The 23985-nt window shown below is 42.1% G+C and overlaps 1 protein-coding gene across 3 annotated transcripts in view; it reads left to right on the top strand.

Annotated features, from left to right (window-relative positions):
* The first annotated feature begins 3291 nt into the window (after positions 1-3291).
* ADARB1 (adenosine deaminase RNA specific B1) overlaps positions 3292-23985 on the top strand; it is a 124719-nt gene continuing 104025 nt past the window's right edge. For 2 of the 3 annotated variants that reach the window (XM_061556894.1, XM_061556893.1), the window contains exon 1: positions 3292-3442. In XM_061556894.1, the coding sequence (XP_061412878.1) occupies positions 3301-3442 (142 nt within the window). In that variant the 5' untranslated portion in view covers positions 3292-3300. Of the gene's footprint in view, positions 3443-4266; positions 4342-23985 lie in introns of those variants that run through there. The other variant, XM_061556896.1, reaches the window with a different exon arrangement.

Genomic DNA, 23985 nt, shown 5'->3' on the forward strand with positions numbered 1-23985 from the left:
TGTTACATTTTTCTTAAGTACCCTGTATATCGCTTGGAAGTCCACCCATATATTTTACTTATTATCTCTTATATTCTTTTGTGATGTTTCTGCATGTTATTTATGACGTCGGGATTTTATTTCACCTAATTTAAGTCCACATTATATATTCCTTATTTGCATTTCTAGAAAAAAGAAATGTTTTATCTTATTATGCGGCTCAGTTTCTTGCGTAGGGAAATGTTACCACATTATTATCAACCACGTACGCATATTGATTTTTGCCTGTGCAATACTGTATCTCAATCCACCCCGTAACCACAACATTCACTGCGGGACGGTAGAGACGAGCATCACTTCGCTCGTGAGATTTGGCACCAAACGAGACCAAATCATGCTTTTCAGCGCCACTCCAAAATCCCAACAACTGTATAATTATAACCTGGTGTTTAAGAACAAGTGGTCCCGTATTGTGGTTGTGATTGCACACTTACGACATATGTGTGCAATTTTTTAAAATTTCAAGTTACCTACAAGTCATGGTAAAATTGCATTCCTGCAGCAGTAACATTTGAGGGAGAGGCCTCTGTGCTCTGGTCAGTGGCCTGACATCTGAAAAGTTCGATTCTCAGCCCAGGCTAAAATTCCCCCCTCCCCCCTTTCCCCAACTCGCACTGACCAGTGTGGTGAAGTATGGTCAAACAACCCGTGTGACTGACATGGCCTGGGGAGGCCTTCAACCAGCAGTGAATTTCTAAAGCCCCGTTAATGACCATCGTGAATATTTTATCATCATACATGGCTACATTTTATCAGCCAGAGGTCAGTGGACGAACGTGATACCCACTTTTAAGGGGCCATCCATTGAATAGGTACGCAAAAATATGTTAAAACTTTACCCCTCCCCCGTCCCTGTACGCACGCGGACTTTTTAACACCCCCCCACCTGCGTACGTACGCTTGACGCACCCGCCCCCCCGAATCCTATAGAACGGCCGATATTTAATCCACGCAGAAAAGACCAAGGATTAATAATATTGACGTGTTTAAGCAAACAGATAGTCCACCGCCGGACTATCTAACTCATTTGAAGTCTAATGTAGACAAATTATTATCGAGGCTTCACCCCCCCCCCTGGTTCCTATGTGTACGTACATTGTCAGTAGACCCCCCATACGCAAGCATACGCATTTGGGTTAACCCTCCAGCACTTGACCAGATTGTCACGTTTGAAAATATATCATTTCTACGTGTCAATGTGTCGATTCAATTCTGACCAATGAAGCTCCTCTTCACAGGTTGCTTAACAATTGTCGAGACTGCATTCAAGATCAGCATGTTAAGATATTTCCCTCAAACTGCTTTGGCTTCATCTGGCAATGAACACGCCACTCGACTTCCGATTGAACTTCATTGGTCAGAATGTTGATCATTATGTCCGCGCGTGTAAATCGTGGCCTCGCCCCAAAACAAATGTGGGTATTTAAATACCTATTTATGCAATTGCTACTTTAGTTATACAGGTGTTGGAGTACATTACAGACATGGTAGGTGATTTGGAGTGTTTCTCATTTGTTTAATTCCATCCGAATGTCTATTACTGCGAGCTGGGGTCAATGTTCGGAGTGTGCTGTCACGCATGAAGCATGCTGCCAGGGCGTCCTTTTAGCTGGGTCTGTTCAGGTAGGTGGCCCAAAATATATATTTCTACAGCAGGCACACCACATCCAGTATACCCCTCGCTATGACTGTAGATACTCGTCGCATTCCTACTTCAGTCTACCAGCGACCCACAAAGTACTCAGTGAGAAGTTAAGCCCTGTAAACTGCATTGCTAAATTGCCAATGCACAATCACATTCTTGGTATTTTTTAAATCCTTTATATTAAGTTCGCATGCTTGCTTGCTTGCTTGCGTGCTTGCGTGCTTGCTTGCTTACGACCGTGCAAATCTTTCGGTCGTTTTTTAACCCACTTCCCGTGATCCAATCGAGCTGACATTTTCCACACAGACTCGTTGTGCCAGACAATTAATGTTCGTGAAAAAAATTCCCAAAATTTTACACTTTTTAGGTAAAAAAATTTGATTTTACATATATTCAAATAGAACTCATTCATCGCTTTGGCTAAACGTCACAGTATAAGAGCCCAGAGCGTAACCCCTCCACAGGCCGTGGCGGAGTAGCGCAGTTGGTAGCGCCCTCGCTTCCCATGCCAAAGGTCGCGGGATCGATCCCCGCGTCCTCCACAGGCGAATATATTTTTAAATCCTTTATATTAAGTTCGCTGCCACGCATATAAAGGATTTATAGTGAAAAACTTTGTTTTTACGGGTTATACTTATTCTTGATATTTCCCCCCACATTGTTGAACGAATTCAGTGTCATTTCTCTATTATGCTCTATCACGCATGTGTTGCTTCGATGTTGCATTCATTCCACTTACTTTGACTGAAAGGAAAACAAATTGGACAGACAAACTCATTTAATCGCAAGTGAAGGCAACGAAATAAATGAACGGGATAGTACGCGGTAGCTCTGCATACCGAGTGAGTGTGCCACACCAGCCATGGAATGAACGTGCGACTAAGTGCAATACATTTGTGTATATACTCCGCCTTTGCAGACGGCACGTTGTTGTTACGCTTACTGGCTGTAGGTTAAGGCGACATCGCTGTGGTTTTTTTTAGCTCTAGAGCGCGTTCACGAAAGGCTGGTTGCTGCGTGTATGATGTCACACCAAAGCGCGCCCTATAAATTGGAACCAATCGGAGGCTCGTGATGGGCAGGATCGAGGCAGAGGGAGTAGAAAGGCAGCGTGGCCTCCCCCTCCGCCTTTGGTCGCACCGAGTTAACCACACTTTGCGTTTCGTCAAAGGGGAGGCTCATTAAGCTCTGTTGACCTGAGACAGCTCGCGCGAGTTTTCCTTCGTTGAGCCGATACACGGGAGCAGCAGTCGCGTGTAGCACGGAGGGGCAATGCGCTATCAACATCCTCTCTTCTCAACTCTCCTCTCTTGGAGAAGCACAACACATTTTCACCCGTCGCTCTCATCGACTTTCTTCGTTGCATTCCGACTTTTTTAATGAAATTTTTTTTTGGTTAATTTAACACCGCAGCGGAATTTACCCGCACTTTTTAGCGGGCGACGCGGCGTTTACGCGACGGGATCTTTCTTCGCCGTTCGCACGAGCGCTGTCTGCCAGTCGCCGGTGAACTTCGGGCGAGACTTTTTGGAGTGTCCGGAGCGGGACGGACAGGGGGAAGGGGAGTGGGAGGTTTGTTCACTAAACCCGTGGCTCGCTCAGCTCTGACGGGCGCGATGGCTTTACCCGCAGCAGCAGCAACATCTGCAGCAGTAGCAGCAGCAGCAGCAAGACGCTGCCCGACGCCGAGCGTTCTCGGCCCCGCGCGGCGACGCAAATGCAAGCGGCGCAGACGGCGGCGCTCCAAGTGCAAGAAAGGTAAAGGGCGTGGAGGGTGGTGGTTGCGGCCAGGGAAGTTTTTTTTGCAGCACAAAAAAAAATATTGCGCGGCAGGTGACGGGCTTCCGAGCTTTTGACGCCTTTCGCTCCTCCTCGATTATGGTTTATGTTGTTGCCCGTTGGCCAAGGTTGGCCACATTTTTTTTATTGCGCGTATGTGTGTGTGTGTGCACGTGTACTCGAATTGTAAATGTTGTGGGTTGACTTTACAAACACACCGGTTGCTCTGCACTCGTTACGAATCGGCATGTTTCGTCGACGTGACAAATCTTACGAACTGTCTGTGTCGCATGGTGGTGGCAGCCTTAACGACACATTTATATTTACGAGATCTAACCCCAAAAAACACATCTATTATGGATAATATTGGTCGCGAAACCTACTTACTACGGGTTAAACTGCGCGTGTGTGTGTCGCGGATAAAGTGGGGAGAGGTAGCGTGGTGGTTCCCGCTCACGGACAAAACCGGTGACGATTATCTGAACTGGTCCTGGGCGTCTCCTACGTAGACCCAGCCTAAAATGAGCACCTGGCGCGGTGTGTAAACATCGCCACTCGGAAGACAAAGGCGGCCCCTGGGCGTGGTGCTGGCCACCCACCCCCCTCGTGTGCCGTGCCGGCCTTCATAGGTGGTACTCGCTAACAGCACTTGCCCCAACAGTCTGTTAAGGGCTATACGGGGGATCTTTATCTGACTGAATTTGCGCCGATGCTGCTCTGTAAATTGCTCGGCTTGGAGGGGCGTAGTGATCATATTAATAATCTCATGCTGTAAAGATTTCATGTCGCAAAAAAAAACCCCACACAACTCTCGCGTTCGGTCGAAGTTGTTGGGCACTTTTCTCAGACGCAAGTGTGTGTGTGCGTTTCACGACAAGGTAAGTGACTGTCGTTGCACCGGACTGCGATGCAAATGGTTTTTTTTGTTAGAAGAGCGTATTTGTTTCCTGGCACAGCGGATGTAAATGACGTGTTTGAACAACTGATTCAATGTTGATCGTGAAATTCACAGCTCCCCAGTGTCAGTGTTGAATTGTGTTTGTGTTGCTGTGCGTTAGTAGTTTTTTGTATCACTTATTTATTGAACCGTACCAATGTGTAAAGTAACACATTTATAGATTCATCCTCCTATAACCCATATATCACATTGGTAATTTATATTTGTTGTTACAATATTCTAATTGTGTTATGCCACTATAAATTTACAGGTATTGGGGAGTGCGAACATTAAAATTAAACTGCTGTATATATGAAACAACTACTATATGCCAACGTTATCCATTATTAAAATTAATTTTCTCCAGGTGGTACTTTTGTAATTTCAAAACAATGCATCCCAGACATCAACGTGTTATTACACTGCAAAGTTTATAAAATTTCAAAATCAAAAAAGAAAAAAAAATGCTTACAGATCACTATTATAAGTTTCAAGCAATGTATGCCGAATGCAATTGCGAGATGTGAAATTCACTTCGTGAAAATAGCACTTTCAAACTCAAGTGTGAAATATGCTATTACATCATGGGCCCTCTTTTTTGTAGGGTCAGCACTGGGCGCCAATGCAAGAACAAATTTCATTTTCCACTTCAATCGTGGTGTTGGATGTTATTTAAAGGAGTCATCGAAAAATCCCTTACGAAGACTTAAAAGCAATTAATTTGTTTTACATCGATAGTGGACTATGGTTTAAAATTGGAAAGAGGTGAATGTCAAATTGCTTACGGTACCAAGGGTTTCAGAGATAATTTTCAGCTAAAGTATGTGGTTTCACGCTTCAACACACCGGTGGGCTAAAGCAGTGAACTATTTGTCTTTTGTCAACGCGACACTTTTTTACTGATTGGCCGTGTCGGGTGGTGGAGGGTTACGACACATTTATAAATAACGCGATCTAAATCCAAAAACGTTGATTATGAATAAAGTAAAACTCTTTCTCATTTAATTGTGATGTCTACAGTAAACGTTGCTCATATTGTGTTACATGGATATATCTGACCATATGCAACCGTTTCTAATTTGCAAGTAAAAACAATATTCACAACACATTAGACACGTGATCCAGCACACTGTATCGTTAAAAAAGCATGGGGGCTATAATGCTGTTTGTAATCATGGTTCTCAGTGTACATATGATTTGATTAAAACATGTACTTTTCATTCACGGAAACGTATTAAACTAGTGCATACTATTTAATGTACAGTATTATGGTTTAATCTCAGAATCATAATCACAATATTTATTCACACCGGAGGAATCCGATGAGCTATAAAGCTATTTTTTCACAGATGCCCAGTAGTTAGCGAGTAAGAACATTACAACAACATACAATACAAAAACATGATAGTAGTGAAAAGTATAAGAAAAACACATTAACATGAAACTGAACCATCCCCATCCTACCAGGCAAAGCCCACTGAGGTATGAACTTATTTTTAAGAAGCGACCTGGCCACAAATTATAGTTCAACAAAGTGGCCTATCATTTGGACTATCATAGCACCAAAATAATATTTAAAAAATCCACGCGACCACGGGGAGAACATGCACACTCCAAATATACAGGCATCAGGGTCGGAGATCGAACCCTCGACCTCCTGCATATCCGGGGAGGACGATAACATCTCACCACCGTGGCGCCCCTTTGCAAAGGCAAATATAACCACATATACTGTGTATATATTTGAAGCAAGAATTTCAAGTGTGCCATGAACATTTTGAGAATACCAAAGCTCTTCCTATTTGAAACAAATAAATGTTGGGATGCAGTCAGAGGGACCCGCAAAAAATCGCACCCCCTGATCGGCAACGCGTGAAGTGTGAGGATACAAAGGGGTTAACCCGCAGGAGATGCCGGATGTTGGATGATTCTGTTGCGCGGTGGTTGGGGCGTTATCTGCAGCGGCCACAAGGCACCGCTGACTGGCGGTGCGCTGAATGTGGTGGGTATTGCTCTTTATCTGGTTGGTCCTCGGAGGCGAGTTATCATGGGCTGACACGCTCCTTTGCTTGCTGCTCGTACCACTGATGTACCCGCACGGCAGCAGCACGCATGCGAAACAACGCGTGTTATATATATCTACGCCGACGATGTAATTTCCCCACCGAAGTAATTACAATGAAATATTGCATTTATTTTACAAGTGATGAACAACAGAGGGGTGGAACCCTATTGGAGACTGACTGACGCTAGAGAGAAACTGGCGATGCTTTACGACAGAATGCAGTGGTAGATGCGTTACAGTTTAACATTAACTCATAATGTCACCCTGTACCTTTGGAGCAGTGGCTCTCAAAGCGTGGTCCCTGGGCCACGAGTGGGCCGTGACGGTCCTCCACGTGGTCCGTTGACTGTGACGTAAATCACGATGTTTATACCTTTGTTTCGGACGTTAATTTACATTTTACTTATAATATTTTATTTTAATAAAATTAAATAAAGTAAACTAACCCTCATTAAAACCCCCCTGGTCATAATATCTTAAAGCCACCCTTAAAAAAACAACCTTAAAGGTATACTCTTTGGTTCTTTCGGTAGAGGCACGTAGTTAGAAATACATTAAAAGAAAAGAAAGCAAATCACGACGTTTCGATCGAAACACAAGCAGTCGTCATCAGGCAAAGAAGTCAGCCTCTAAAGGCAAACCGTTGATAAAGGTTTTGGGATGGGCGTAGCCCTAGTGTATCAACAGCACCAGCAGCATGGCCAGTGCACGAGTGCCAATGCAGAAACAATGCCAATGCAGCAACAATGCCAATGCAGCAGCAATGCCAATGCAGCAACAATACCAATGCAGCAGCAATGCCAATGCAGCATCAATGCCAATGCAGCAACAATGCCAATGCAGCAGTAATGCCAATGCAGCAACAATGCCAATGCAGCAGCAATGCCAATGCAGCAGTAATGCCAATGCAGCAACAATGCCAATGCAGCAGCAATGCCAATGCAGCAACAATGCCAATGCAGCAGCAATGCCAATGCAGCAACAATGCCAATGCAGCAGCAATGCCAATGCAGCAGCAATGCCAATGCAGCAACAATGCCAATGCAGCAGCAATGTCAATGCAACAACAATGCCAATGCAGCAGCAATGCCAATGCAGCAGCAATGCCAATGCAGCAACAATGCCAATGCAGCAACAATGCCAATGCAGCAGCAATGCCAATGCAGCATCAATGCCAATGCAGCAGCAATGCCAATGCAGCAACAATGCCAATGCAGCAACAATGCCAATGCAGCAGCAATGCCAATGCAGCATCAATGCCAATGCAGCAACAATGCCAATGCAGCAACAATGCAGTGGGCGAGAGAGCTTCCGTGGCAGGGGGAGGAGCAAGGGGGGAGAGAGAGGGGGGGGTGGGGTAGGGGGATGGGGGGGGTGAGCGCTAGGAGGAGAGAGGACGTGGAGATGGGGGAGGGGGAAATGGGCGGGGCTGGAAGTGGGAGGCTGGGAACGCTGGGGATTCGGGAGGAAATTTACTCGGAATAAGTAATATTAAAAACAACTTTTTTTAAGAACACACTTTAATGAAATGTACCGTACGAGTAATGGCAGAACTCCACGACTCCAGGAAGTGGCCCCGAAGCTTGCCATAACGTAAGGGACCGTGGTGATGTACAGCCAATGTCAGTTGAGCGTGGACAATTAGACCCAAGCCGAAACTTAACATAAAAAATAATGTTTAAAAATATTTTATTTTATTTTAATGAGGGAATATAGTATTGTCATCAGTATGACATAAGTATACCAAGTTTGCAGTCGATACCACATTGAGAAGTGGGTTCAAATTGAGGTACAAGATTTGAGGATACAACAACAATAACAGACAGAGTGAGTTAAATAAAAGCGTGTAAAAAAATAGACTAGTACCCGGTAGATATGATGGAACAACCACAAACAGTTCAGGTTTTACCTGGTTAATAACATCCTTCTGTGTAAAAAAATAAGTGTTCCAGTAATATTAATATTTTTGTACTACTGGTATTCAGAGACAGAAGTGAATGCGTCTTGTCACATAGGGTGGGTGGCTGGGTGGTCCGTGGGCCAACAGAGTTTGAGATACACCGCTTTAGAGGACTACCGCCCCGTAGTGAATGCACTTTTAATGCAGAAAACCACTTTTTGTGAGAAACTGATTTTTCATGAATAAAATGTCATATTTACTCTCATTGTTTCCTAAAACAGTTTAAGCGGTTTTTTTTGTTCAAATGTTTGTAGATAGTGGTATGTAATGGAAAATGAATAAAGATGTTTAATTAACATCTTATTTGTGCTAATACTGGTATCAGAGCCTGCTAATATAGAACTGTACATTTTAGTCACTGCTTTAAAGACACGTGTTCACATGCATATAATTGGAGCTGCAGTGGTGTAGTGATATTAGCAAGTTAAAAATACCAATCCACACACTCCCGATCCCTGGTCAAGGTGTATGGACAATACGTTCTGTCCGTCAGTAATGACATTGACGCACTGAAAGATGTATTTGCAGTTTAGTTACGATGGCATAAGGCATGGGAATTGATACCTCTTCACAATAATAACTAAATAGTAAAAATAATAATTTCCCGATGAATAAATCATAATAATTTGCCTATGAAGAAGCAACTAATGCCGTCATATCTAAGATCCACAGTTTTAAGTTAATTAAGTTTTTTAAGTTGAAAATCCAAATGCTTCAATGGTCGTGTACTTTAGCCCACATGCTACTTGGAAATGCTATTCTCCAGAGTCGAAGCATTGTGCTTTCACAAGGCTATCAAACTGATGTTAATATTTTGCAACAAATATAGTAGCTGATGGGTTTATGTGAACGTCTGTGTCCTATGTAGTCATACCGTAGCAGTCAAGCAATTATATAGTTTTAAACAATGAAAAACAATATCTGTTGCAGAATGGGGCAATAACAGCCATAGCTGATGGAAGAATATTGGGGCTGCTTGTATGCATGTATAAAGTGTCACCCTCTTCCTCCCCACTGCTCTGATCTTACTTGTGTCACATCACTTGAAGGCTACGTGTTTTCCTGACTTATGATATTATTGCCTCCGAGAATAGAGTCTGCGTTCTAATGGGGTGTGTGTTGAGCCCTGTATAGATTCAGAGCTACCAGGGTTCATCCCTAGCCCGAGTGGGGTTTGATCTATCTTCAAAAGCTTCTTTGAAAAAAAATCCATTTTGTCTTCATCTTTACCACTTAATTCACTGACCTTCCAAAAGCCCTCTCAATCCAACCAATTGTTTTGGGTTTTACTGCCTCCGAGGGCTGCATGGACTTTGGGTCATTGTCGATTGATCCATGACCCCTGCTAAACTTGCTGAACTATCTTACCATAGGGCAACCGAGGGCTCCACCTCTGCTAAACATAGTCTGTGTGCTTTCATGAATTTACTTTGGTTGTTGTGGCTTTTCTGAGCTTGGAGCCCAAAAAAAAAAACACTGTATTTCCCAATTTTCATTTTTTATTTTCTTATAATTCAATAACGATGTCGACCAAAAAAGTAATGTTGTTTATTATTTCTCATAACATGTTTGTATTTACGCATGTTGTATCTTGATGTTAAAGTACAAGAACATCTCCAGATTGTGTTTATAATATGCAAGATTTGAACATCATGATGTTGATGGACGATGGAAATAATATTTTTTGAGTTTCTATATTGTACTGTATCTGTGTATTGTATGTGTACAAACATTTAAAATGACATGTAATGTGTGGTTGAAACAAGCCTAACATTCATCATCATCGTTATAAACCATAATCTATTCACTGCTGGATGAAGGCCTCCACAAGATGTCAAGCGCCTGTTAAATGTTCAGCGATATTTTTTAATTTCACCTTTATTTAACCAGTTAAAAAAATCCTTGACGTTAAACACCTCTTTTGCGAGGGGGACCTGCACCCTGCAATGTAACAATCCCTCCTGCAATGTGACAATCCACCCTGCGATGGAACACTCTACTTTTCAGTCGACGTGCTCTCGGCAATGAATGCTCTCTCCTTTGGCTGACACTCTATCATTCGTCTCGTCTGCTGGCCGTCATCCAAGCCCACTTACCCTTAACATAGCAGCAGTCAAATATGATGTCTCTAACTTAAGTATGTTCTTTCAGTACGTCGCCAACAAATTAGCACGGTGTGAAAGAAGTTCAACATACATACAGCAAAGCATTTTTTTAATCATATTTTTCTCAAATGTAGAATGTCAATTTGTTTTACAGGAGCAACAGCTCTATTTAACCGAGGAAGGAAGAATATATAGTTTCTAGCAATCTTATAAAAGGAACGATTGGGTACGGAAAAACATAATCTGCAACTGCAATTCTTTACAGCATTCACTGCATTGAAAGCAGAATGTATGGTTAGCATACGCATGCAAAAGCAATTACCAAACGCCGTCTAGATAACACGGGCGCAGATGAGTTCATAATTCTGCGCTTGCGTATGATGGCAATATGTTGTGGAGATAAATGGCAATGTCGAGGTCTGCTGGCCACGAAAGGGATTCAGGAGAGAGTTGGTGTGGTTGAGCTATTCCCCATTGATGGGGCGCAGAACTATATCGGTTTGCAATATTGGTCCAAAGTTTGGGTTGCACGGCCACAGTCACACGACTGTGGCTTGTTTTTAATTTTCCATTTTTACCTTCCATTGATTAAGGAGATTTGCACATTGGCCTGCGATGTACACGCGTCTCCTTCGCGAACTGGAGTTCACAATGAAGGGTGAGAAGGGTCGTGGTGAGGTGCCTTTGCAACGAAGGAAAATAAATGCTTCCTTTGCAAGTCTACTCGGTGTCACAACACGACATTACGGTCTAAACAAATGTCTCAGTGTTGTACACAAGCAAGTGTATTTGTGTCTGTGTACTGGGTAGAATGTCTGACATTTTACAATTACGGTGTTGAGCGCGAGCATAACTGTGATCGTGAAGACCCATTAAACATTGTCATTTAAATCTTGACTTAAAGCTTTCGTGACTGCAGGAATACATATTCTATGGGTCTTTCGGTAAAGCCACGTAGATAGAAAAATAAAAGAAAAATATCACGACGTTTCGATCGCAACACAAGCAATCATCTTCAGGTGCTCCCTCACCTGAAGACGATTGCTCCGTGGCTGTATAGTATATGTTGTAATTTTAAATTAATTAAAATGTTAACTAATTTATCGCTTTCTTCAGTGAGAGCACATTGCACACACAGTTACAGGCACAAAGCCGCGCATGTTAATTGTGTCTGTGATTTATCGTTGTACATTTGTCTGCTGTTACCCTAAGCAGCCCTGTTCGGTTTTTCACAGAAAGGAAAAGAACAATAAAGGGGTGGTAACGTAGGGAATGGAGGGAGGGAGGGGGGAGCTCGCATCCTGCCAAGGTTTTGTATTCACGGCGCTAGCGTGTGTTGCTTGAGCAGTGAATGAGAGACATTAATACAGAGTTTGGAACGTTTGCTCCCTTGCGCGCTCCGTGGCTTAATTACAAAAAAGGCAAACTTGGAACAGGAGTGATTTATTGAAAGTCACTGGATCCCTATGGTTTCATTTGTCTTTATGATTATGGAGCAGCATCTGTCGACATTGGTCACAGTAGGCATTTTATGGCTGACCTTATAGCCACCAGACACCCCCTAAGTGGCAGTATTTTGGGCTGGCATGGATGCAGTTGATGTGTCTGTTGAGAATGGAGTCTTGTAGAGCATTGCACGCAAGAAGTGTAGGCGGTGGTTCATGCTTTCGGTTCAAAATGACACCACATAGCTTCAGACAATAAGCACATTTGTCTACAGTAACATATTTAAACATTCCTTAAGGCAACGTGTACTTTTCAAATTCAATTGTGAAAAGAGGCTTCTTTTTTGGGGGGGTTAAATTGCGTGAATATAAATGTGTCATAAAACCTGCCACCACCCAACACAGCCGATCAGTAAGGTTTGTGACATAAATAAAACATGCCAGTTCGTTACTAGTTCAGCACACCGGTGTGTTGGAGAATAAACCCACAACATTTACAATTCGAGTACGACGTTTCCGACGGTAATTACAAATAGCCTCATCAGGCGACTGCCAACTTGTGCTCAATACTATAATTGTGTGCTAAACTAGTAACGCCACGTTTTGTTTACGTGACAAACCTGTGTCGGGTGGTGGCGGGTTTAACGACACATTTATATTCACGCGACCTATCCCCAAAAAACCTCAATTATGGTTATGGGTCATGAAAGCCTCCTGCGTATGAAACAGAATTAGAACTTAACTTAAGAAATGTTATTGGGTTACTCGAGTTCCCTTTATTGCCGCCTATGATTTTCAAAAATGCCTTTCGGATCTTAATAATACTCGAGGATTGTAGCATTGCTCATCTGGCAATCACCCAATCAGCAGCAGGCAATAATTCTATTATTTGTCCTTTATTAAACCAGGTGAGTGAAATGTGAACATCCAAAGTTCGACTTGTAAAATGTGTGTTCTTTGCAAGGAGAAGACAATCTTCACCTTTGGAATTTGTCGCATGCTGCAATGGTGTCTCTTGCAGATTTATTTCTGGCCATGTCACATAAGCCCGTGCATCTGTATACAGCTATTACGCACCCGAAATTAATTATTGGAATTGAGCCATCAACCTCGTGCAGACTTGGCCCACTGGTATGCCTGATAAGTCGGTTATCCAGCAAGCCAGGCAGTCAAGTTGCCCAATTAGTTTTTGTTGTTGTATGTTATTGCTTTTAATGGGATAATGAGATGGGTTCATGGTAAGGGTTTATCTTCTGCCATACAGTGCGCACATATAGTGTGTGTACATTGGGAAATGGTGATAAGCGATAACTCTTATCAGAGGCACAAAATGTGGCTGTTTCCAGGATTAGTCAGGGTATGTGGTTAATTACAATAATTACAATATCCTGTGTTATAATGAATATATTTGTCACGCAAAAAAACGTAAAACAAATTTCAAGACACGTTGGTGAAGAACATACCCCATACTCTTTGGTTCTTTCGGTAAAGTCACGCAGGTGCTTGTGTTGCGATCGAAACGTCGTGATTGATTAATTTTCTACCTACGTGACCTTACCGAAAGAACCAAAGAGTATGGATTCCTGCAGTCACGAAAGCTTCAAATCAAGATTGAATAACATATCGTTTGCTCATCAGTCGTCATGTTTATTCGCTTGCACAAGCAGCAGGATAGAGATCAGCCGTCTTGCTAGTTCCTGAATGTATGAGTGTGTATTCCTCCTGACGCGTCTTGATGTATGAGGGCATCTGCAGGCTTATTTGTTTGAGAGTTTGTATTTGCTTTTAGTGCAAATCTTCATCCTAAGATGTATAGAGTGGTTGCCTCTGTGCAGTGTATTTGTTTTCGAGCATCTGCAGATGTGCTTGCACATTCTGCCCCGTGTGTACATATGCATGTGGCTCTGTGATATCAATTTGTGTACATGCGGACTAGGTGTCACGGAACATGTTCCATCACAGACAAGTTGTGGTTGATATTTTGCAAATTGAGCAATATATTTTGTTTTGCATCTGGAAGGTGATAGCTTTAGATAAGACGCATCAGCTACAGCAGCAGTGTTGAGAGATTTTTGAAATTATATTATTGAACTTATAAACGTTATCTATGTTATTTGTTTATTTTGAGTGATTTGCTTACCTTTCCTATACTTTGCACTCCTCTCGTTTTTTGTGTTGTCTTTCGGACCCACCCCTACTGGACATCTGTGAAAAAGAGCATCAAAGCTCATTGATTTCTCCAGGATTAATAAAAACAATTCTGCTTCTCATTGTATTTCTTTTCCAAAGAACGTAATGTTTTTTAAGTGACCTGCACCATGGGTGAATTTACACGGTTTTCAGAAAAAAATATCAGTGACAAATACTTATATGCCAGTGGAATCCTTTTCCATATTGCTAAGGATAAGCAGCAGTAACATTACGATGTTCGTAACCACATAAACTTTACATTTTTCACTTCAGTGGCCCACGGGTTTCAATGCATCCAGGCAGAGCCAACAAACGTAACGTGTGTTAAGCACACGTTAATGCTGATGGTGTTTGGTGCCTGCATGTGAAATTCCGATTAGCAATGAAAAATTGAATGCAGTTTGTGATTTTTTCATTTTTCACCAATAGGCCCAACTTCTGTTGTGCAGTATTTTTCAGATATTACACAAATGGATATTGTGTGAAATGTACTGGAGATTTAATTACTCGTAGGATTCCAGAAATGCCTAAGGCTGAACTAACGAAACAAAAGCCCCCTAATAAGACTAAGCACACAACACATCATAGGCGTACAAGACACAACATACTTTTCATGCACAGGCTCCTGACAGAATCGCTGATTGAAACTGCTACGTTTGTACAAAATTACTGATGCACGTGTATTAATGCCCAAATATTGGTGGATGTGTTGCGTTGCAAATGCTGCGCTGCAAATGTTGCGCATAATACACTCCTGGTGTGTTTTCTCTGTGTGTGGCTGTGTGTCATCACGCCTGTGCAAGGGCAGTCTTTGAAGTCGTGGTGCCTTGAGCAGTTACGCACTGATGAGGCCCCCAGCCACCTTTGAATTGTTTATACTGCTGCCAAGTTCATGTAATGTATTTCACTGCTTCGGCAACTGTGCATCCGCACGTTTAAAATAGGCAAATTCTGCCAATTTGTCTGCCCAAAAGCTTTTCTCATTTTGACTTCTTTTGTCTCTGAGAACCCTTGGGGCTGCAGATTTTTTTCTCCAATAGGTGGACCACCCCGTGCCTGCACGCCTGCATGTTTGAAGTAAGCAAACGTGTATATGGTAGAGGTGGGGGGCTTGCCATTGCTCTTTCAATGCACTGCTGGAGGAAGGGCAGTCACTCGAGTGACTCAAGAGGAGGGAATTTGGCCTACTCCTCCACGTTGACCGGATGTGTTGGAGGAGGTGGACATGCCCACACTTTGACCCCGCCCACACTTTGACCCCGCCCACACTTTGACCCCGCCCACAAATGACCTGCTGCTGGTCGACTGTGCTGTAGCCATGCTAGTTTGACGGAAGTTGTTCAGTTGTCTCTAGCCAGGTGACATTCCTCGGACGTCGAGGAATATTTATACTATTCTTTTTTGTTCCATAATTGCACTTTCATTTTTCTCTATTTCTCTCTGAAGATTGTTTTAAATCAACCCCATACGTGAACGTGCAATTTAACGACGGAAATATTACAAATAACAAATGACTCACAACCCACTAGTCTCCCATAAAAGCGTACACATAAATGCACTCGTTTTTAAATTAGTAATGATCATCAACCATGGTCAATCAACTGCTGGAAGGAGGCTTCCCACAAGCAAGCCCCCGCCATCCCTCGTGATTATTCGTAATGCAATTAAAAATAGGCTATTCATGATTTTCTAAAACACGTCAATTACCCCTTCCCTCGAGCATGCCCCACTTATTTAGGTGTGAACAGCCGGCTCTGCCAGACCACCATGGCCAGCTGCCCACCTCAGATGCTGCTCCTGCCACTGATTACCAAGCTGGCAAGAACAAAAAACAAAACCCATCATCTCATTGTACCTTTAGTGGCCGAGCCAGGACCACCAGGTACTGTGATGTCACACGTGAAGCGGACTAGTTGATCTCAAAAGCCACTCAACAGCCACTAATCCACTGTACAGGTTCTGTCGGTGAGTGACTGTCTCTGTGTCAGTATTGGGATATTTTTGAGTCTGTTTTTGTAACGTTACCTGCAGATATTTGATATTTGCACACATTATGTTAACCCATCCCACACTTTCAGATGCACTTCTGAGGCCGTCTGGAATGCTCTTCCTTCCAATATTCCCCCCCCACTGGCTGACAGCTACAATCGGAGATGAGCATGAATGTAAAATGTATTAGGTTTTTGTGGGGCAGCGGTGTAATAACACTTCATTTGTAGGTTAACGTTCCACAAGTTTTGAATAATAACACATCACTCTTTCTTACAGATCTTAATTACTGCTTAATTTACAACAACTTAGCACGCTTTTTCCCCAGTCGTTTTATTTATAGCCAAGCTGTGAAACTGTGGCTGCATTGCAAAACCAAAGAATAAAGTCAAATAGGAGTGTGAAAAAAACCACAACAGATGCAAAACTGTGTGAGATTCACAGTAAACTATCACGTGTAAATGAAACGCAATTTGTTCCACGGATAGTTAGGTTTTTTTAATTTTCAGCAATGCCCAACATAATTGTTTTCATCTAACCAGCAACCTGCACGTCGTTTAGATGTCATTGTTCATCTCTCCCAGCCAGCAAAACGTTTTATCTTCTCTCTCCTGTATATCCGATTTTATCTCGATTCGTGCTTTGTGTCTATTTATCTATTACCCTCTGTCTGCTCTTCTACCTCTCCTTTCCTCTGTATTGCTCCCCTTCCTCCACTCCATCTCACCCACTCCCCTCACCGCACCCTCCCCGTTTCTCTCTGTCACCGCTAGCCCACGCTCTCCTTATCCCCAACTCTCCCTTTCCCGACTTAAAGCTTTCGTGACTGCAGGAATTCATATTCTTTGGGTCTTTAGGTAAAGTCACGTAGATAGGTTCAAAGGAAATAACAAAAAACGATGACGTTTCGATCGCAACACAAGCAATCGTCATCAGGAAAAGGGGGTAAGCCTCTTCTTAGAGAAATCAATTTCGTGTGAGCCCACCGCATTAAAACAATGATCAGCCACGGCCGAAGTATTGGTCCAACCGTGTTTCAGATCTACCTTATGTTCTCGAGCACGGTCCGATGTAACTACTGCTGCAGACACAGCTTAGTTTGTAGGCACCGGGGTATTGCATGTCAGGGATCACATCCTTCACAGATGGGATCAGACCACAAATTGTATGTACTGTGTTAAATCGAACCTGGATCTTGTGTTTGCTCATGATTTTGGAAATATTTTTGGTGACCCCTGCTATGTATGGCAAGGTGATGCTTTTCATTGGGTCCTCAATATCATCATGGAAGGACGTGATCAACAAGTTTAAGTCATAACTGGCTGTGATGTTCCCATCCTGCCACCTTCCGATGTTAGTTGTTATTTTCGGCTCTCCGATTTTACATTAACAAGTTCAATTCCTCACACCGACACAGCCACCTTCACGCGCCCACCTCGACGTGGCGACGGCTCTGCGATCTCACGTTAACATGCTAATCTCTCACATTAACATGCTAATCTCTCACATTAACATGCTAATCTCTCACATTAACCTGCTAATCTCTCACATTAACCTGCTAATCTCTCACATTAACCTGCTAATCTCTCATGTTAACCTGCTAATCTCTCACGTTAACCTGCTAATCTCTCATTAACATGCTAATCTCTCACATTAACATGCTAATCTCTCACGTTAACCTGCTAATCTCTCACATTAACCTGCTAATCTCTCACATTAACCTGCTAATCTCTCACATTAACCTGCTAATCTCTCACATTAACCTGCTAATCTCTCATGTTAACCTGATAATCTCTCACATTAACCTGCTAATCTCTTATTAACGTGCTAATCTCTCACATTAACCTGCTAATCTCTCACATTAACATAGCCACCTCAGCGCGCTCGCCGTGGAGGCCGCTCTCCGATCTTACATGAACATGCTGATTTTTACCTGGAAGTCCTTAATTGGTGGAAACCCAACACCAGCGGTGTCATTGACCATCACTTACATTAAGATTAGCTGGCTCGTCCATGCTGCTGACACTTGGGCTAGGCCCATTTTAAACCTTTATAAACAGTTTGCCTTAGAGGCTAACCCCCTCTTCCTGATGACGAACGCTTGTGTTGCGATCGAAACGTCATAGTTTTTTGTTATTTTCTTTGAACCTATCTACGTGACTTTACCGAAAGACCCAAATAATATCTCTCCCTTTCCTCTACCAGACTCTTGTTGCCGCTACCTAATCCACCCATCTCTCACTGTGTGTCACTTACCCTTGCTCTCCTCTTTACGTTCTTCGCTCTCCGTTTCACGCCCCTTCTTCGCTCTATCCCTGACGACTCTCCTCTCCGTCGCTTCCTCCCCCCCTCTATCTCACTCCCAACCCAGCTCAATGGTATGGGGTGACGTCATCACGCAGACGTGCATGGTGACGTCACCACCACGCACTTGCCTGCCGGCGTGCCAGCCAGCAAAACTTGTTTTTTGTTCTAATATAGTAGATATTCTGCCTGTTTACCCAGGAAAGCCTCGCTGAGACTCAGGATTATTCTTTCAGGAGGATCCTGCTAAGTTTTTGCAGTCCGGTGGATGTTGCTTCTGTGTCTAATATCAATTGAGTAATTTGCAGGTAATTTGTCAGCAATGGGTTTTTTGGCCAATTTAAGTAACTGTATAAGCCTAAGTGTTAAGCTGTATATTGTATGGGTGTTTTTTTCCCTGGAAGGAAACTGGAGATACCAGAGGAAACCCATGCAGAACAGGGAGAGAATATACCAACGACACACAGCAAGGCACCCAAGTTTGGAATCGAACCCATGGCTCTTATTGTTACCGCTGTCTGCCTTTCTTAGATGCATGGTGACGTAGGTGCTACATTGTAGATGGGGAACACATTTCAGGAAACCTGGTGATCTTTGATTTCTCTCTTAAAATTACGATTGTCGTTTTTCTGAAGTGCTTTATGCAAAGCGGACAATGTACATTTAACTCGTATATTGAATTTTGAATTAGAAAGATTATTTAAATCACTATTATAATGGAGTATGAATTACGGAAGAGAAATTACTTTTCTTGGATAGAGAATCACCCAGTATGTGGATACACTATTCACTAAAGCATAAATAGTGTTATAACTCATAATATAGGTTTTTCAGGTTGGATCACATAAATATAAATGCGTCGTTAAATCCGCCACCACCCGACACAGCCAATTAGTAAGGTTTGTCACGTTAACAGAACATGACAATTCGTGACCAGTACAGCACACATTGGTGTGTTGGAGAGCAAATCCACAACATTTAAAATCTGAGAACGATGTTGGATGCAGAATATATCCAACTTTTTACATACTGAGTCAATATTTCATTCGAATCTTTGGAACTTCAATCATATATTGATCCATCCTTATGCGCTCATAATAACCTACACCGAGAGTGAATTAGATTAAACTAAAAACATCATCTGGTAAATATGTATGTGGTATTAAACATCGTGTTTCTCTCCCAGATTTATAATCTGTATTCGTACGTTGGATTTCAACGCCCTGTTTATCACTGCAGTATTTCAGTTCAGGATATAATAACCAGTTTTTAGTCTCGTTCTAATTCCATCAAAGGCATAACTACTGTATTGTTATATATATTTTTAAAGCGCCAATAGCTGCTGCTTTCCATGTATTGTCTGAATGATTTGGTACTTAATTAAATTTGACCTTGCGTTAAAAGTTCTTGGGAATTTGGTTCAATGAAATCCTTTAACCCTAGTGCTTTTGTTATTTTTAAGTAAAACAATGAAGTTACACTTTTTATTCTAAAGGCCTCAATAATTTATATTATACTGTTTGTCGCCATGTTCATTTCTTTAAAGAGCAATTTATGCATGTCGGCGACCTTCGTGAAATACGCCCCAACAGAATTGTTCAAGTGTATAGGTGGCCACATAAATAAGTGCAATCTCCCGTGCCTGCTCAATAATGTAGCACAGTTTTTTTAAAGGCACTACAAAGCATGCCCAAGAACCTGTTCAATGATTGATGTCCTCAAGAATAAAAAAAAACATTCTCTGAAAAATACACGAAGGGCTGACTGCCCGTACGTACGTATGTACAATAATGGGCTTGCCAAAAAACAAAGACGGTCACTGCATCGCGCGCTTCCAGATGCGCTTCTGCGGCCGTCTGGAATGCTCTTCCCTTCAGATGTTAGGAAGCCACTGGAGCCCTGCACTTTAAAATTTAGATTGAAAACTCATTTCTTTAGAACTGCTTTTTGTGTTTAGTTTATTGTTCTTCCATCGTACCTCCGATGAACAGGGTTGGCTACGTACGGTGTAAAAGAAGTTCACCATATGTACCATAATTCCAACACTAGGCTATGAAATTTCAGAAGTTGGCTTTTCTGATTTTATAAGTACATTTCTTTACATTATATTGTTATGAACTATTTCATACATAATACGTACGCACACATGTATGTACAGTCTGTCCACCTGAAGTTATTGTGCCGTTAAAGAGACTATTATTTGAGAGGAAATACATAACAATTTTTATAATGTAAGGGCTTGATTATTGCATGCTGCTGCATTTGCACAAAATATATCATTATTATTCCACCATAGTGATAATAATATGCAGCAAAGGCTCGGCAGCCAAACGGCAAATCCCATCATTGTGCAAATGTGCCTTTGAAGAGATTTGTGAGTGTGTGATGAATGTTGGGCAGATTAACGTTATTAAGAATCACAGTGTAGCGTTTGCCATTTCTACTCCATGGACATTGCTAGAGCTGGATGTGATGGAAAATGGAGTGTTAACATTTATTATTGCAAATGGATCTTCATAGCACACGAAAAAGGGCCATTTTCTGAATCGTTGCCAATTATATATTTGTTCCCTTTTAAGGCCACAGTGTTTTTGACCAATGTGAGTTTTTGATGTTGTATGTGCTTCAGCACCACTTCCAATGCAACATCACCAAATAGAGTGTTATATTCTTGAATAGCAAATCAGCACGTCGGATTTTTTGTTGAGCTGCTTTCGCACCGTACGTAGCCATCCTTACTAATCGGTGTGAGGCTAATTGGAGGTGCTGACTCACAGTGAAGCACAGACTACACAAATACTATGTCAGTGATGTAAATAAGGACTGCTTAGAAAGCAAAAACCAGTCAGATAGGGGTGCGAGTTTAGCTTCCCTTCTCCCCAATAATGGCTCGCCGCATTGCGCCGCGCTTTCAGATGCGCTTCTGCGCCCGTATGGAACGCTTTTTCTTCCAATAATTAAGAAGCCACTGGAGCTATATGCACTTTTAAATCATCTATATTGAAAACTCACTTCTTTAGAACTGCTTTTTGTGTATAGTATGTTGTCCTTGACCCGCACCTCCCATTAGCACGGTTGGTTATGCACGATGTGAAATAAGTTCAACATACATAGAATAATTGCAACACTAGGCCATGTAAATTTAGAAGTTGGCTTTTCTGATTTCAGATATAACATCCCTTCACGTGATATTGTTACGAGCCGTTTCGCTGGAGTGAGTCACAAGTAACAGAGCCTGAGACAAATTGTAAGCTAATCATGTTATTTAGGTCTTTCGGTAAAATGACCTAAGTTTATTATTTTATTATTTTTCTATCTACGTGACTTTGCCGAAAGACCCAAAGAATATGAATTCCTGCAGTCACGAAAGCTTTAAGTCAAAATTTAACTGCCTCTACGGGGAGGGTTTCCCACAACCATTAGATCTTTTAACAGACTCTGAGACAAGAAATCTCATCTGATCGAGTCGCTCACCTCTCTGAAGAGATGCCGCGACACCAAGATAATACCGATCACCATTATTTTTGTTTTCATTCTGACCACCACAAGTATTGTGGTGAATGCAGACATAATGAGCCGAGGTATTCCTAGCTCTGCGATCTTACATTTACTTGCAAATTCCATCTCTAGCCCCGCCCACTTACCCTAGGGTTGTACCCATTTCAAACCTTGATAACCTTTGGATGCAGTAGTTCTCTCGCTATGTTTCTTCCTGCCTCAGCAGTCCACCTGCTGTATTTTTCCACCTGAAGATGATTGCTCGTGTTGCGATCGAAATGTCGTGATTTAGTATTTGATTTGATTATTTTTCTATCTACGTGACTTTACCGAAAAACCCAAAGAATATGAATTACTGCAGTCATGAAAGCTTTAAGTCAAGATTTAAGCTATTCATGCTCAATCATATTTCTTGTTATCAGCACGGTGACAGCAAATCTGTAACTCTCGTGATGTTTCTACAAGCACAATCTGAGGCACTGAAACTGCAATAAAATATTATTTATGTATTGTATGACGTTTATCACTGTATTAACATTTTACGTGATGACATATGCGTTACAATGTGTTTAATTTATGTATTCCATCATTGCGCAGGGATGTGCTCTCATAAGATATGATTAGGTCATTATGGTCTACATGCATACAGAGTGATTAGCATATCAATGAAGCAGGAGACAGCCCATGCAGACAATGAAGATGGGCACTTATTCAAATAAATGTTGGATGGTGTCCCATCTCCATTGGTGGCTCTGAGCCTGTTGTGGAAAATCCACATTCTTACATTGGAGGTGAGTCTCGCCATAAAACAATTGCTGTTTACGTTATACAAAATGACGACGAAAGATGTTCAACAAACAGACATACGTCCTGTAATATTATGTAAGTAATACGCTACAATTAAATAAAAACAAAAACATTTCTCATATTTCAAATAATAAAGTTGCGATTTTTTGTGACAGGTCATTGCACCCACTATTAATTAGCTAGTGAATAAAGTGTTGTTGCACAATACGCGTAAACTAAATGTTTTACTGAAAAAAAATAATCCATTATATTAATGAGTTGACGTTAATAAATAAAAATTGCTGCCAATTTTGCAAAGTATCCAATTAGCCAATCAGGATGTCACCTGTTTAATCTACTTTCTAATAAACCACGTAGTGCTTAATTATCTCCCCTTCACGTTAATGGCGCAATGCATAATGCATGCGAGGTACCTCTTGGGAACAGAACGTTTCGGGGCTCAACTTGACCAACTCAAATCACACTCCGTTGACTCGTGGCGCGCGCGCGCAAATTAGCCTCACGGGATGCTCTTGTTCAGGCCAAGGCTACTTGCCGCGTGACATTGGTAAACTCCGATTGGGGTAACGTCTGCTTTGTTCACCCGCAGTGCTTCTCAGCACCTGTTATACTAATGTAAATAGGACATCGGTGACTAAGAAGGCAGCTAACTCAAGATACCTCGTGACAACTTTTTTTTTGTATGTGCCGGGACTCTTTTCTGCGCCAAGCCTTGAGCTGGTGAAGGAACGTACCGTACGCGTTTCTGTGGCAAGGGCCAGTTTCTATAAAACGTTATCCCTCTCTTTACTTCTGATAAGGTCGCAGTAGTTTTGTCAGAATCGGTAACAGAAACATGCACACGGGTCTGTTGTCCAATTTCACGAACTTATTCTCTTGCAAACGGGCAGAGGTGTGAGTCCTTGTAGTTTTGATGCTTGGAACCAACGGGCAACCGGGCCGAAACACGAAAATCACTTCTGCTATCGACCTGCACAGCTAATTCTTTACACAGCAGTGCAAATTGAATCCATGACTCTATAGTCTATGTATGTATGTCGCAACCGTGGTCATATATGCGTGGTATATATGATTGTATTTGACCTCGTAAATACAACAGTTGGCATTCCACACAGCCCCATGTCACTTATGGCAAAGCATCGAATAAAGACGTCCACTGAATTGCGCGTTTTCATATGCGCTTCTGTGGCCGTCTGGAATGCTCTTCCTTTTGACAGGAAGC

Source organism: Lethenteron reissneri, chromosome 23 (assembly GCF_015708825.2).
Source record: "Lethenteron reissneri isolate LAM-NWPU_2019-01 chromosome 23, ASM1570882v1, whole genome shotgun sequence".
Lineage (NCBI taxonomy): Eukaryota > Metazoa > Chordata > Hyperoartia > Petromyzontiformes > Petromyzontidae > Lethenteron > Lethenteron reissneri.